Source organism: Esox lucius, chromosome 13 (genome assembly GCF_011004845.1).
Source record: "Esox lucius isolate fEsoLuc1 chromosome 13, fEsoLuc1.pri, whole genome shotgun sequence".
Classification (NCBI taxonomy): Eukaryota; Metazoa; Chordata; class Actinopteri; order Esociformes; family Esocidae; genus Esox; species Esox lucius.
In genome coordinates this window covers 15,024,246-15,041,829 of record NC_047581.1, presented here as the reverse complement: position 1 = coordinate 15,041,829, position 17,584 = coordinate 15,024,246, and the positions used below count along the sequence as shown (strand labels likewise).

General features: G+C 39.8%; 1 protein-coding gene across 8 annotated transcripts in view; it reads left to right on the top strand.

Moving 5' to 3' along the window:
* Positions 1-17,584, top strand: part of ncor2 (nuclear receptor corepressor 2) — a 123,051-nt gene that overhangs the window by 23,189 nt on the left and 82,278 nt on the right. For all 8 annotated transcript variants that reach the window (XM_020052543.3, XM_020052542.3, XM_010895066.5 and 5 more), the window contains exons 2-3: positions 12,990-13,185; positions 13,926-14,038. In XM_020052543.3, coding sequence (XP_019908102.2) covers positions 13,081-13,185; positions 13,926-14,038 — 218 coding nt within the window. In that variant the 5' untranslated portion in view covers positions 12,990-13,080. The remainder of the gene's footprint in view (positions 1-12,989; positions 13,186-13,925; positions 14,039-17,584) is intronic.

Sequence of the window (17,584 nt, the reverse complement as noted above, 5' to 3'; positions counted from 1 at the left end):
TTTGATTTAGGATGACTGTAAATTAAGTACTCTCGCCGATTTTCTTTTAATATTCTGCAGTTGTTTTTCATATTTTATCCTTGGAGAGTAGAAAAACACACCACTTTAGCCAGGTATTCTAGACTGTAGCATTTGCTGTGCCTATGATTACAAAAAATAACATATAAAATGGACATTCAGACTTTTGGTCACAATCTTTTTCCACAAATACATTCAAGATTCAAGCCATTATTTCCGGTTTTGTCCTGTATCCTGATTAGCAGCACTAGCTCCACTGTTGACTCATGTAGGCTTACATTTCCAAAGCTATTCCTAAAATGGTGTGTATGACAGACGTAGCTTAGCGCAGAACGCCGGGTCGGTCAACTCCGTAGTATAGGAGCCACAGATAGCCAGCCTTAAGAGTGAGCAGGGTGGACTGAGTAAGTAGTGTGAGTTAGAGCGAGAGAATGGGGTGACTGAGTTCATTCACATTGTTGGCTGTGAGCCAGTCGATTGCCTGTGGGTGTCTGTACCAGTGCCAGTGCATGTGTTTTAGCCTCCCGTCTGGAAGGCCTTGCTCAGTGTTTGTCAAAGCTTTTTCTTTGTATCAGCGCGCTCATTTTGATTCAATGTTTTTTCCCTGAAGGTCTTGTGACTGACTTCAAACCGTCTGCCTCCCCCCTCTCTGGGAATCTCGTAGGCTCATCAAAGAGAGGCTGCTGAGGAGGAAAGATTATCTCAGACCCCTTTGTCTAGTTTGTCTTTTTCTCAACTCTTTGTTGAGCTCTTTCTCTAATGGGCGAATTATATATTTTTTTCACACAGTTTTATATTTCTTTTTGAACTAATTCCCGACACTTTACCATTTGTACATTGCCGGTCTCATAGAACAATGCTGTTTATATTCATCTTGAAATGTAACAGATGTCACAAACATGTTAATGAAATGTTTTCTTCCACTGTATCTAACTCGTTATCTACAAAACAGATTGAAAAAATTCAATGGTCAGGTGACTCTGTGTGACAATACATACCACAATTTTGTATGGGATTGGTCAGATTTGTCATGTGATTTGTAGTCTTAAATTATTGATTCAGCAGAGATTTTGTACCCATTCATGATTTGGAAACCCTAGAATCTATAATCTTTAGAAACATGAAAAAACTGTTTCTGTTTCAACTACTTAAGTCATTCATAGGTTTTCTTTTGGTTCAAATTCACAAGCACACATTTAACATTTTTCCCATTGATTTGTGAAAGCCCTTACAGTACCCAAGTTTGGTCTGTTGAATATGCTTTGCATGCGTTATTGGAGGTTTTGTGATGTTGCTACTCTAGGTTTAGAAACTACATGATCATGTGTTTGCTAACAGATTAGGCGTGTTGAATCTGCTATGTATTTAAATACAACAGACCAGATTGCTTTATGGAATGAGTAGTATGTTTGCCGCTCGCTCTGAAGTGATTGTATCCTTGACATTTTTCTCCATATCACATTGCAGATCTTTGTTTGTTTATATATTCTACCATTAGGACTAAAATATTCAGCATCATTGTTATTGAAAAATATTGGTTTGTCACTTCAACGGACTGGTACTTGCAGAAATAGAGGAACTGGTCCTTAATTACCTATTGATGGGGATTAAGGATGACTGGTTGATGATGACTGAGTTGTCTCCCACAAATTGCTTGTGTTCATGCCTTCATTGCTGACTATGTCATGATCACGGTTAACTGCTAGGTGCCGGCATATGCTTTGAGGCAAACCGTCTGGGTTAAAGTAGTGAGTTCAATATTAACTTCAGCGTGGTTAGCTAGTTTAATTCTTGCTACCTTTCAACTTTGCTTTATTCTGTTAATGTTATCAGGCGAATGTTAGAGCAGTGGAGCATTCACATTAGGGTTGTAGAACAACTTTCTACAACCCTGTTTCCCAAAAAGTTAGGACACTGTGTAAAATGAAACTAAAAACAGAATGCAATAATGGGCACATCATTTATCCCTATATTTAATTGAAAATAGTGCAAAGACAACATATCAAATGTTGAAACAGAGATGTAGTTATTCAAAAGATATAATGCCCATTTAGAATTTGATGCCAGCAACATTTCAAAAAAAGTTGGCACATCACCTTTATCTTTTAACCACATTCTGTAAGCTTTTGGGAACTGAGGAAACAAATTGCTGTAGTTTTGAATATGGTAAATTGTCCCATTCTTGTTTAATTTAGGATTTCAGCTGCTCAACAGTTCAGGGTCAGTTTCTGTATTTGTCATTTCATAATGCACCAACTGTTTTCAATAAGGGAGAGGTTTGAATTACAGGCAGGCCAATTTAGCACCCAGACTCTCTTACTACACATGCTGTTGTGATATGTGGTTATGTGGCATTGTCCTGCTAAAATAAGCAAGGCCTTCCCTGATAAAGATATCTGGATGGCAGCATATGTTGCTCCAAAACCTTTATATATTGTTCCGCATCTATGGTGCCTTCACAGAAGTGCAAGTCACCCATGCCATGTGCACTAATGCACCCCCATACCATCATGGATGCTGGCTTTTGCCTGATGTGCTGATAACAAGCCCAGAGAATGCGCTAGCTCTTCTGGATGTTGTTTGTGTGTGGTTTCTTTGCGTTTGTGGATGCTGTGGCGTATTGTGTTCACAGACAATGGTTTTCGGAAGTGTTTCTGAGCCCATACAGTGATGTCCGCTACAGAATAATTTCTGTTTTTAATACATTGCCGCCTGAGGGCCCGAAGATCACGGCCATCCAATATTGGTTTTCGCCCTTGTCTATTGCGTGCAGAGATTACTTCAGATTCTCTGCATCTTTTAATGAGATTATGTACCGTAGATGATATCCTCAAACTCTTTGCCATTTTATGTTGTGATATCTTATTCTTGAATTGTTGCACTATTTGACTGTGCAGTCTTTCAAGTAGTGGTGGACCCCTCCCAATCCTCACTTCTGACAGTTCCATCCTCTCTGGAATGTTCTTTTAGTACCCAATCATGTTACTTAACCTTTTGCCAATTGATCTAATTAGTGAGTGATATTCCAACGGGTTTAGTTTAGACATCTTTTGGTGCCTCTGTCCCAGCTTTTTTGAAATGGCATCAAATTCAAAGTGAGCATCAGGGATGGGATGATCGCAATGGAAAATACTCATGATTATGAAATTGTTGTGAAATTCCATAGTCAGGATTATTGTAAATCGTGATAATTCTCACATGAGTGTCTTGAAAAAGCTCTGCCAGTTGCTGAGGTTTCTCCACTGCTTGTTTTATTTTACAAGTGGAGCGCACATCTCATCTCTATGCCAGTGGTTCCCAACTACGGTCCTCAAGTACCTCCAACAGTACACATTTTCATTGTAGCCCAAGCCAAGCACAGCTGATTCAACTTGTCAACTAATTATCAGGCTCTCATTGAGTTGAATTGGGTGTGCTTGTCCAGGGCTACAAAGACAATGTGTGCTGTTGGGGTTACTCGAGGACCGGAGTTGGGAACCACTGTCCTATGCCACTAAACATCCGTTGCAATGCATTGTCAGTGACGCTGAATGGCTCTGCTAGCAAGCACCCATATTCATTTTGAGTTTTAAATTTTCTTGTGTTAATGCAATAAAAAACTTCTTTGATTTTATTTTATATAATGGAAGATATAACAAGATTTAAATAATGGAAGAATATCCGATCAGACGTTTTGAGCAAGAAACCAGAATTGTTATTGGGATTTTTATTAATTGTTAAATTAAAATTTAAATGTGGATAATTTTGGCCAGGAAACCATGGCATGACATTTTTGTCGTCCCACCCCTAGTGACCATGTACTTTTAAGAAACAATACCATTTCTCAGTATTGGTAAAATGTTCTATTGAATATAGGGTTTAAATGATTGGTACATCATTGCATTCTGCGTTTTTAGTTGCATTTTGCACAGCGTCCCAACTTTTTGGGAAACAGGGTTGGTATACAACTTCTACAATCCCTGCTTTTGTTCACTCAATTTCACTCATCTTGCCCCTGCCAGTCACATATAGCCTAGCTTTCCCAATGTGTAGATTTTGATCATGCTGTGTGGATGTGAACATTTACTGGCAATGGCATATTTAGTAAACACTTGGATTCTAGCATGCATGGTTTTGGACATTTGTCTCTAGTCAGATTTTTTTTTCTTCTTTTCACCAGTCCATGAGGAATTCCTGCCAGTCTATGACATAAGCATTAAGGCTTCTTTCATAGTACCCGAGTTTCAAACACAAAGGTTGTGATATTCACTCTATAGTAGTTGGTGCATACTGAGTGTTTCCGCTTCACTCCTACGAACTTAACGCAAACTATTCAAAAGCTGGAGTCATCAGCTATCATGACCCCTTAAATTAAAGGTATGAATGTCAGGGAAACCGTTCCATTTAACTGTGTAGACTAAGGTCGCTTCAGTGTTTCAAGCGACCTTGAAACAACTGGTAGGTCTATTTTCAACCAATCATTAGAAGGGAAGATCAATGAATAGGCAATCATATGTTTTTGTTAAAGTTTGCCAGGTTCCAATTGTTGGTTGCATTACTGTGTATGTCAACAATCCTACCTTTAAAGGACTGTTTTATGGATTACATTTGGTGAACATATACCAGATTTTTTAAAATTATTTTATGGAATCACTCTTTTAGGCAAAAGTTACTAGGTTTGTTCCAAAAGCATGTATTCAAGCTCCTCCAATTGGAGAACTATAAATATTAGTCTTTGAGAACTGGACTTTGTGTACTTTGATGTAATGTTCCAAGTATCTGATTACAGATTGCTCTATGTGTTATTTCACAGTAAGTCCAGCACCAGGCAACTGCTGTGCGCTCCCCTCTCCATGGCCCATTGGTGTGAGACTGCAGTGTGCCTGTCTCGTGGCATCTCAGTGTGTGCATAATGCCCCTCTGTTCCTCACTAGCAGACCCACGCTCAAGGTTTTGTAATGTTGCCGCTGCATGACTGAAATCGAATGAAACTGTGTGGCAGATAGTGAGACAGGAAGGAAGGCCAGATAGTGCTCATCATTGTACTGTAAATGATGGAAGTTGGAGAGAAAACAGAATGAGGATAAGATTTGTCGTTGTTGCCAGTCCCTTACCATGCTGGGCTTTATATAAATTTTTTTTACTTTTGAAAAAACAGGAAAACCATAATTGAAGATTACCTCTGGTAAGCGGTATTATTTGATACAAAAGTATTATTTGATAATGTCTGGCCACACACATTTCCTAGGTTGCAAAGGTCTGAATAAATCTGCAATTCTATACATTGCCATGTGTTATGCAGGGCTCTACGCTGGCATTTTTTACAAGGAGGGATCCCAAGCTTAAAAACTAGGTGCAGACAAATATATTTAAGAGCATAATTCAATCGTTGAGGTAGAACTTTAATTGTCTCTGTTATTGCCAATTTCCCACAGCAATTATGGACAGTTACAGAAAGCTTAAAATGTGTTTTTCAGAGGTCTCCAACCTTTTCAGTATGAGAGCTACCTTTTTGCTTTCAATTAGGTGCATTCTCCTCTCCACTTCAACTTTCCTCTATGTTGTTATGATACGAGAGAAATTACTTCACTATGTTTTCTGTCAGTATACCTGGGTAAATAAACAACTCAAGGGCTTCCATTTTTAAATTCTCTTTTACATCATCCCAAAATTCTTCCAAGGATTCTAATGAACTAATATTGCAAATAGTCAGATACAAAACGAAATGGCAGACCAATTCAATTGCACCAGAATGAATAAATCTAGGTTGGGAAAGTTGTTTGTTTAGTGAACATTTCTATTAATAGCAAACGTGGCCCATTCATTGCTTCTAGCAAACGAGGAATGTGTGGTTTTTGATGTAACCTACTGCTGCTACTGTTTTAAATAAAACAAACCGATCCAAATAGATGTTCTACCTCATGTTTGTGATGTGGCAGGTTCCATTGCGGCGCTGAGGTAAGGTTTATTGTTTGCAAAGGCAAGCCAAATAGCTCCTATCAGCGGATGATCAAACGCGGATAGACCAGACATTGCAAACAACATGCTGAAAAGTAATTGACCAGACATCGTGTTAGGTTTTGCGTTAGAGGCAATATAGTGGCAAACCAGGGCTTGGATCATTTCAATGATGGGTTGATTAGATAGTAGCTCGGAGTCTGCAGCCTCTTATGCGTGAGATTTATTTGAGATTTTGCCACGGAACGTGAAAACTGCATTTACTTGGCAGTTGTTTTGCGAGCTGCCTTACATGACATTAGAGCAGCTGGGATGGTGTCTGAGAAGTTTGGTTTCAATTGCGTGATGTAGTATGAAACAGTATGTCAGTTGTAGTTTTAGGCTTGAAATCGGCACTCACACATGAGCAAATATAAAAAAAAATGTTGCAAATAGCAATTTTTTGTTGCATGCGAGTGTCATTTCAGACTGTGGAGTCCTGTTACAGTGCCTCTTGGAAGTTTGTGAACCCTGCATAAATGTGACCCAAAATATAATATTTAAGTCCTAGTAGTAGATAATGAGAACCCCATTTAACAAATTAGACAACAATATCATATTTGGTCATTTATTTGAGGAAAATGATCCAACATTACATATCTTTGAGTGACCAAAGTATGTGAACCTTTGCTTTCAGTATTTGGTGTGACCCCCTTGCGCAGCCATAACTGTAACTAAATGTTTCTGGTAACTGTTGATCAGTCCTACACATGGGCCTGGAGGAATTTTAGCCCATTCCTTCATACAGAACAGCTTGGTGGGTTTCATCACATGAACTGCTCGCTTCCGCTCCTTCCACAACATTGAGATTGGATTAAAGTAAGCTTTTTGCTCCTTAACCATTCTTTGGAAGAACGACTTGTTTGCTTAGGGTCATTGTCTTGCTGTATGAAATTCAGTTCACGGACCATTGGCCTGACATTTTCCTTTTATAATTTGCTGGTATAATTCAGAATTCACTGTTCCATCAATGATGGCAAGCCCCGATGCCGCAAAACAGGCCCAAACCATGATACTACCACCACCATGTTTCAATTATGGAATAAGGTTCTTATGCTTGGAGTCAGTGTTTTCCATTTGCCAAACATAACCCTTCTCATTTAAACAAAAAAGTTATATTTTAGTCTCATCTGTCCACAAACCATTTTTCCAATGGCCTTCTGGCTTGTCCATGTGATCTTGAACAAAGTGTAGACAGGCAGCAATGTTCTTTTTGGAGAGGAGTGTCTTTCTCCTTGCATTCCTGCCAATGCTCATCATTGTTGTTATTGTTCTCCTGATGGTGGGCTTATGAACATTGACATTAGCCAATGTGAGAGAGGCCTTTAGTTGCTTAGAAGTTACCCTGGGTTCTTTTGTGATCTTACAGATTTTCATTATCTTTGTCGGTCGGCCATTGGGGAGGGTAACCATGGTCTTCAATTTCCTCCATTTGTACAAGGGATGCACTGATACCACTTTTTTTCAGACCGAGTACAAGTAGGATTACTCATATTTGGGTACTTGCCGATACCGAGTACTGATACGAAGTACTCAAAGCTGTACTAGGTAGGATTTTTTTCAGTAAAAAAATAAAAGCTTTGTCCTCTAAACATGTTGCGGACTGGGTTCTGGTTTTTCCACAATTCTTGTCTTTCCACTTGATGAAAAGGTCAGTTATCGTCACCTATATTGATGTTGTTATTGTATCAATGTCATTCACGAATGAAAGAAAAATAAACATTGTTGTGCCATGAACTGAAATTGCTTTGTCTGTGTGTAAGGTTTGTCTCAATTCTTATGACTTTTTCAAGTAGAAAGATACTAATAGGCCTATTTCAGACTAATAAGCTATTAAAAAGGCCAGTGGCGAATGCCATACAGTTCATAGATTCTATTTTTGGTGGAATTAAACTTCATAATAAACATTAGTCAGTTTAACACAATGCTTAATGGTGTCTAGCTAAATATTCAAACTTGGCGTGGTGTTAATGTGTGACAAAATGATCTATTGTTGAGACACAATTTTATTGTGTGTGTGTGTGTGTGTGTGTGTGTGTCAGTCGTTCCCAATACTGGCATACTAGCTTACTAAACAGCCAATTATCCACGAAGTACGTACTCATAGTTCATAGAATGTGATTTGAGAGTTGGCTATATATGGCTATAATATTTCTCCCTTGTCTACTACAGAATACACTAAGAAATCTGCAAATAGGCAAAAGACTTAAACTAGCTCTCTATAGCTAACAACCAGGAACCCTAAGCATTTCTTTTTGGAATAGGTATATCTATTTTTGATTCTGAACTTCATTTCCTATCGGGCATTAGTGCGGAACCGCTTTCTGACCAATGAGTAATTGCAAAATTCTCTAATTGCTTGTTTTTACTGAAAAAATCTTAACTAGTGCGGCTTTAATAAATAAGGCAGTATTCTCCCATAAAAAATACTATTACCATCAAAATCCCACTATCAGCAACTGACAATGGCTGGTCATCAAGGGCAATGAACTCAAGAAGAGCCTCTGCTCTTTCATTTTTTTTCTGCCTGTGGGCTGTCTCTGGACATTTTATTTAGCTTCTCCAGTGTTTGCTGCAAACTTAGCTATTGTTGTGGTTCTGCACTCCAAGCGTTAACATACTCCTTGTACTCTGTGCTGTGTTTTGTCTGAAGATGTTTGATCAAATTGCTTGTGTTAAATTAGTGTTTTTCCTTTTCTCTTGACAATTTAACAGAGCAGAGCTTGCAGCTTGCTGCCTTACTTGTCATTGCTGACATCTCTGTCTTCCCACTCTACCAATCTGAGTTCTGTATTCTGTACTTATGCGGCCGGAGGCGACACAACCATTGAGTTTCACTTAGTGTTTCCATGTTGTGGTATCTGTGTGTGTTATCTGCATATTTCTACGAGTACAAGTACATGTGCCCGGTATCAGTGCATCCCTAATTTGTACGCTGTCTAATGCAGTAAATATGCCGAAGTATAAAATTATAAAGGGTTGACAAAATTATGCAGAAATATACATTTCTGGAGGGTTGACAAACCTTCGAGCACCACTGTATGTGTGTTCATATGATACCGGCGTCTGATTCCGACAACAAATTAGCTTGTGCTTTTGATTCCTGATTTCTGTCTACTAGTAATTAAAGCCTACTGAATGTTATTCAGTCTGTATGGTTTTTATTTAATAAACTAGGAGGAAACTGAAATGAAGAACTGATATAAAGATTTCAGGCAGATTAAACCAGGGTTTCATGATTACTTCACTTTCGGTTTTACTGGGAATTATGTTCTGTTTTCTGATCTGTTACTGTCTTTAGTTCTAGTATCTGTTAAAGAGTGAGAGTGTGTGAGTGAGAGAGATCTCTGGTCTCAGTGGTTGCTCGAAGCCAAGGCACTGTAGCATCACATGATGTGGTTATTATTGCTGGCAGCCATACTCTCACCGCCCCTTCATATGAAGACTGCACCCCACAAAGAGCAGTGGTGAAACCTGAGCTACCAGAGGCATCATTCCTCAGAGGCCCAGGGAAATGGCAAGTGTCCTAATGCCTCTTTTGGCTAGCATCTCAGGTCACAGGAGTACACACACACACACACACACACACACACACACACACACACACACACACACACACACTGTGTGTATATGTGCTGAATCTGAAAGTGATTTTCCTCTGTCTTCAGTGTGTGCTCTAAAATCAAACAAAATCCACTCACTGCTTCACCAATTCTTTGCTCTGTAGGCTATGCTGCTGTGTTCTATAGCAAAAAGGGATTTCCTCACAATTGATTTTCTTTCATTAGTATGTATTGTAGTAGGCATTATTTTAATTTCGTAACAGTAAAATATATGAAATTATGTCAATTAGCTAGAACTGTCCCTAAACCTAATTGGATTCAAAACATTATTGTCTTGGTGTTGTATATCAACCCATTGTTCAGGGTGCTTGAGTAGGCCTAATGTTAAAGGTTCAGTGCAGGCACAATCCGAGGTTTTCATTTTTGGGAAACTTTAGTTTCAACACTATAATAATGCCCTTTGTGTAAAAATGCAGCTGTGTTATTGCGGCCGTGAATTTGAATGCTGATCACTGCATTCTAACAGTCCTGGTTGACTGTCAAGTGTGATCAGAAACAGAAAGGCTTGTCCAGATGTTCTTTGAGGACCTGAGCCTCCAACTTCAACTGTCACACGCGTAGTGGGACTTCACGATTGGACTTCATGATAATTGGAGGATAGAAAAATATATGGCTGAATCTCAAATCGCATGCTACATACTACGTCCTACAGGTGCATAATTTGCGGGTGATTTATCTACTGTTAAGTATATAGTAAACTAGCATGCCAGTATTGGGACTTTGGGACATACTACCTCGTCATAAAATTGTCTCAACAGTAGAGCATTTTGTCGCGCATTAACCTCATGCCAAATTTGAGATTTTGGCTAGACACAATTGAAGCATTTTGGTAAATTGACTAACATCTTTTATGAAAAGTTTACTTCCAATCTAGTGAGATTGAAGACTAACTTTATGCTGCCTAAGCTATTTCATTTTGGGTTGAAACAGCATGCATGATTGCATACTTCAAAAATCTGACGGAAATAATTGACCATCCGGGTAATTTTGGCATGCTTTTTCAACGTACTATGGTTTGTGGGGGACATACTAATCGTCTGGCATACTATATAGTATGCATAGTATGGGATTTGAGATTCAACCTATGCTTGGCTGGAATGGTACTTTTGGCTAAGAAGGATGATGTCACAAGGCTGATTTAAATATGATAGACCAATGGATGTTGTTCTGGTTGAGGGAATGGACACATGGTTCTGTACCTTGGGCCTGAGCTGCGTTCTGGATGTCCAATTTTGCAGCTCTGCTGCTGGTTCTCAAGGAGGCATTGGTGCGACACTAATAAAATAGGCGTCCTGTCACACTTCAAATTCATGTTCAAAAGGTTTATTTGTCATTTGCTATAACAAGTTATGGCAATGAAATGCTTGGTTTTCCTATTCCCAAAAGTGCAGTGAAAAGACAGTATTTATAATATATAAATAAGATGATAACACGAACTATCAATAATAACACTGTACAAAACATGCATCAATAATAACTATACAACTGTACAACCGTAGTGCAATGTAAAAGTGACAGGTGTGCATGATATGATTGGCAGATGAGCATGATATAAAGTGACAGGTGTGCATGCAGTGTCCAAATGTCTACATGATCAAACTAAAAACATTTGTTTGGAGATATACACCGATCAGCCATAACATTATGACCCCCTGCCTAATATTGTGTAGGTCCCACATTTGCCGCAAAAAACTCCACTAGACCTCTGAAGGTGTGCTGTGGTATCTGGCACCAAGACGTCAGCAGCAGACCCTTTAAGTCCTGTAAATAATGAGGTGGGGTCAGACTTTTTTTGTCCTGCACAGCCCAGGGATGCTCGATTGGATTGAGATCTGGGGAATTTGGACCTTGAAACCATTATTGTGTTCCTCAAACCATTCCTGAAGCTGGTTCACCACTTTTTCTATCTTGGACCACTTTTGATAGGTATTGACCCCTGCAGACTGGGAACACCCCACAAGGGCTGCAGTTTTGGAGATTCTCTGACCCAGTCGTCTAGCCATCACAATTTGTCCCTAGTCAAAGTTGCTCAGACCTTTCCTGCTTCTGACACATCAACTTTGAGGACAGAATGTTCACTTGATGCCTAATATATCCCTCCCCTTGACACAGGTGCCATGATAATGAGATTATCAGTGTTATCCACTCCACCTGTCAATGGTCATAAAGTTATGGCTGATTGGTGTATAATAAAATGAAGTATTTGACATATTTAAAAAGTCTAGACATTGGCATCTGGAGCCACCCTAACCACGATAACATGTTTTTATGAGATCTTTTTGCACAATTAAAGTTATGTCAAACATAAACAACAGATTGGACTGGGAATTGCCAGGTACCTCACAACAATATTATCATGATACTTAGGTGTTATGGTTCACAAGTATTTGGTCGGTGACTCAAGTCTGGTTGTTTTAGCTCTATTTTCCATCAATTTGCATTTGAAAAGATATCATTATGATGGCGTCCAAGTACAGACTGTCTGCTTTAATTTAAGGGTATTTTATTTATTTTTTATCAGATTAACCATTTCGAAATTACAGCAAATTTCTTTACACAGTCTCCCAATTTAAGTGTACAGAGTTTTTGGCAGATTTTCTCAGCTGTCTTTAAGTGTGTCTTGCACCACAGAGCTGTCAATGTCTAATCCAGATTGTAGGCTTTGCATTTGAGTAAAAAATTATTTCAAGAACGACAAAAAAGAGCATGCACAGTTTTGGAAAAAAATACATATTGAGGACAGATGAGGCAAATTAATTTATCGGAGTGACGAGTACAGATAATGTAGCGAAGTAAAGGGAACTGTCGTACAAATGTATCTGTTAAATAAAGTGGCAGCTTATGTTTTGTATGACAACCGCTGGAACTGGCTCACTTGTCTTAATTGAGTATGATGAATTTGAATGTGCAAATAGAAAGTTTGCAGATGCAAAGCATATTTCTAGAAAGATGGCACCAACAACAAAAACTGTCCTGTGAAGGTGGAAAGATTTTGCTGTTCCCAGACCTCCATATTAGTCAGAGGGACAGAAGCCCATTCAGTATGAAGGCAGGCAGGCAGGCCCAGAGAGCCATGCATCCGGCTAAGCAGGTGCAATATCTTGGAGTCCCCGCCATCAGAAATGGTGGAAGGGCTAAACAGCTGCTGGAGAGAGGTGCTGACACTTGTAACTGGGACCCACTGAAACATTAGTATCTTAACTAAAGACCCAGAGAGAAGAGCTAGTTGGACAGCGTTGTACATAATTCTAGGATTATAATCAGAAGAATGCTTATATTTGTGTCAAACTTCAGATTTGCTTTCTTTTGCTTTTCTTTTAACTGTCCTGTACTCTGTCACAAGTAACTTATTGGATTATTTTCTCCTTGTAGGTCACTGTCTACGGCACCCAACGCATGATGTACGGTGCATGCTCTGCAGCTCCACCCACTTCCTGTCTGTAGAGGAAGCGGCTGCACCAGCATGTCCTCCATCCCCCAGTCTGTGCCTCAGGGCCGGAGGGCTGTGGACACACGCCACCTGCCAAACCCTTCCAGTTTACCACTGCAGCTGGCACGGGCACACACGGTAAGAGCCCTGGGAAGCCCCGGACCAAACTAACTGGAGCCAGGAACACTGGTACTTAGTGCTTTCACATGAGAAGCTCTGTGTATAATGATCTGTAATATGTAGATGTTACCCTGACTCCCATTGGCTAGTTCTGATTTGTCAACAGAGAATTATCCTGCCCTGGTGGAGGGAGCATGACCCTAGAGGCCCGCAGTTGGGGTTTTCCAACAGCAACATTCCCAGCCTACACAGTGGACATGATGCCCAGGGACATGCTCCCTTATGAGATGTTTCAGTTGAAAGTTAATGATGTCATGGGGGAGTCATGTTTAGGTTTTCTCTATTATGGCCTCATGCCATAAGGGAGACTGGCTTCCCAGAAGAGGCCAGAACTAGCTGGCAGGTTCATCTTGTGGGGTGATGTCCTGTGTTGGAGTGAGCCTCTCTATTATAAGGGAATCCAAATGTTACCCTCCTGGATCCCCAGCGCTGCACCTGCTTGTTAACACCCCCAACCCTAACCCTGACTCAGAGCACACTCTCCCTTAGTATCCACTTCGTTAGTGGGCTACTGGTGTGAACAAATGGTATATGAGCCAGGTAAATGGCGAGAACATGATACAGTAATGATGACCAGAGAAAGGGAGGTAGATGGTAGTGCGAGGACACGAGGAAATGGCGATGGTCAACCGTGTACTCTGACATGTTCTTCTGCTGTCCTCTCCTCATGCATTGTGGTGTATGTGTGTGTGTTTCAGGAGGTGGGACTGGTGGACTACCACCCTCACTCTCGGGAATACAGCTCCCACCTGGCCCAGCCCCACCGCCGTCGGCCCTCCCTGCTGTCCGAGTTCCAGCCAGGGAACGAGAGGTATGTAGTGAGCCACTGCTGGACCAAACATGATTACGCACTGGCTACTCTGTCAGAACCCCCCTCAAGCCGTTCAGCACATGGCTTTCTTCGATCTGTCAGACCTTACTGGAAACCGGTGTTTCCCTGTTATTGTAATAACAGCGGCGACCCACTGCTGCTAAATTGTAATGCGCACCATAGGAGAAACTTCATATTTTTATGAAATAAATTTTTTTTCCCCCATGCTGAGTGGAGTTCTCCTTCGCATGCATTTTACTAGCACACAAGCATCAGAGCAGAGCAAGACTGCTCCGAGGATCAAGCCTTGGAGTGAGGTCAGAGAAACGTAACGGGCTGTGTCTATGCATGCGCACGTTTGTGTTGAACTGTCAGTAAATGGCTGTGACATTGATATAAAGACTGTAGCCATCATCTGAGCGACAACACAAGGTAAGAAGTAAGCTAGCTAACTGACTGTCACAACTCAATAGCTACAGTCAGCTAAAATAGATTAGCGTCATGCTGGAAACATTAGCAATTCGGTAGCAACAATTTGTGTTTTGCCTTCAAAATAAAGGTATGCGGTATTGAGTGTGTATTGTGTACATTTTCAAAGATAAAACTGTGGGGAAAAATATAAACAAAACAAAATTACTATTTAAATAATACTTGGCATAAGTTAAAGAAAATTATAAGGTGGAGCACACTGTCAAATGGTTAGAGCTTAATTACGTTTATTTAGGGAACATATCTAATACAAATAAAATCCTATTTTTATGTTATTGTTGTTAATTTGCTTGTGCTCATTAGCTTTGGAGGGGGATTGTGTTATAAATCCAACCATACTATAGTTTCTATGCCCCCACTAATGTACAAAGGATACATTTTGCAGAAAAATTATTCAATGCCACAATGAATGTACTGTAGGAAATACTAGGAGTGTTTGTAAAGTTGTGTGCTACATCTAGCAAAATTATATATTATTTCTTAAACCCCTAATGCAACACACTACTGTACATGGAATTCATATTGCCTCATTAGTTAGTACTTAGTGGCTTCATTTGGAAGGTACTATATACGTTTCTACAATGTCACAAAGCTTACGGACATCCTTACTAAACTGCTAATCAGAATTGTCCTATAACATCTGACATTAGCCTTCACCATTTCAGAAATACAGGTTACTTTTCGAAAACTGAACCTGTCTAAGTTTCCCTATGGAAAAATGCTATACATGTGGACGATACTGTATTGCACTCAGATCTCTCAAATGTATATTTTCAGATTATGTTTTTTTTCCAAATGTATATTTTCAGATTAAGTTGGGCATCATTTTAATCAGGAGGACCACCCCTTTTAAATAAGATAAGACAGGTCAGCGGGCTTTGCTATCAACACCCTAGTCATGAAAATGTTTCCCTTATGGAACTCTAAGCTCCACCCATTGGTTTCCTATGGCTGGGAGAGATGCTGGCATATATCTCAAAATGTATATTTTTAGATTTTTAAATGTCGGACAACATTTTAACCCGCAGGACCTCCCCTTTAAAATAAGATGTGATTGGGCTGCGCCATTCACTGTTAACAAATGCAAATCCCCCCCCAAAAAAAATCCTTTGATGCTGGTGTGTTGGCCCGTAGCCCTCCCCCACTGTTGGGAAAGAAGTAGGGGAAACACTGGAAAACCTTTCCCCTTTTGGTCATCATGTTTTTATGAATTCAATGCTGTTGTCATGCTTGTTTAATCTTCATAGAGTTCTTTGGTTTGGAAGAGCAGCAGGGCAAATAAAGTAATCTTGATGCAGAACCGAAGCCTCATGTTCAGTTTTCAGAATTTCTGAAATGTTTGCAGTCAGAGAGGGAATGTTTTATCCCCCTCTCTCCTCTACACTATGCCTTTGCAAACCTTATGCAATTGGATCACTCAAGTCTTTCTATAGTAATCCTCTGAACCGGAGGGGAATGAATCATGCTTAGTTGTAGTCCTTATCAGTACAGCCTAGTCAGTCACAGCATTGCACTGTATGTTGCTCAGCTTGAGGTTCTGGGCTCATACCTTACCTTTATATAGTCACGCTTTTTCTGAGGATGAGTCTGGTGGAGTGCTTATGAATTATTCATTTGGATTCCATAAATGTTGCATAGTAAGAAGAGGATAGGCCTTGAGCAGTAGTTTTTTCTTCTGCAGTTGATGGAAGAAAAAAGCTATTTTCCCATGAGGTCACCTGCAACTGGATACAAGTCATATATGGTGTCAAAGCAGCACTGGCTCTCTTCCTATCAGTTTGAATGGGTTCCCTTCCCTGTGCGCTCCTTTATAGAAATCCACTAAAATGTTGGTTTGTGGCTTAATGGAGTGTGGGCCTGATCTCCAGAGGATGTTAGGTGAATTAGGCAACATTACCATAGGGTTGTTTCAGGAACACACTGACCAACATCATAATATATGTATTTTTAATCTTGTTTTTCTGTGTAATTTGTAGTTTAACGTGTTGATGATTTTTTTTATGTGTTTTGTGTGGACCCCAGGAAGAGCAGCTGATGCGGATCCTAGTAAAATAAAATATTAAAAATAGCGGCCTGGCTGTGTGGCAGGCTGTCTTGTCCTCAGACAGACAGGATTACGGACTGTCCCACTCTGGGACCTCTCTGTTTCTGAAGAACCTACCCTGGCCAGGCAGCATTGTTTTCTTGCTGTTGTATCTCTGGGTTTACACAAAACTCTTTTCTTCCTTGTTCAAAGAGGATGTGGATTGTCAGCAACTTTTGGAAGTATGACAATGAAGGAATAATTCCCTGGTGGATTATATAGGCATCTTATTTTACCCCATTTTAAGGAATATGATAACATTTTGAAGCCCATTCAAAAGGTTCAGGGAAATCAATGTAAAGTAAAAGAGGCTGTTTAATCAAATATTTTCCTTGCAATGCTGTTTTTTTCTGTGATGCCAGGTGCACATCAGAGTAGGACTTGATTGAAAAGTTTTTGATTGATTCAGATTCTTATTTGGGCAAACCGAAATCAATTCTTAAAATCCAGATATCGATTTTATGAATCTATGCGTTTTCTCTTTTTAAATGAGTGGTAGGTTAGAGAGAGAGAACCAGCCATCGTGACGGGCGATGCTACTAATTTGATAGTGTACATGTTATGGCATTGATGAAGCTGCTTCACGTTGGCATTAAACATAGCTTTGCAGAGAGCTCTCAAACTTCCAGCGATTGCATTCTTCCTTGGTCAGGTGAGGCATGCTGCAACCTTCTTTTACTGTAGCATTTTGTTCTAATTGAACAACATTTTAGTGTCTCCTTTAACAATATCGTTGACTCGAACGGTTTGCGTAACATTTCTACAACATTGTTGGTTTCTTATGTGGCTCTCCCGATAAGTGCTCTGACCAACAGCTGTTTACATTTGCAGAGAGGGAAATATAGATCAACCTAGGCGAAATTATAAAGACATGTTTATAACTGATAATTGGATGCAGGGTACAATGATGAATTTATTGATTGTGAGGATACACACATTTACATGAAAACATGGAGTAAAAAAAAAAAAAAGAC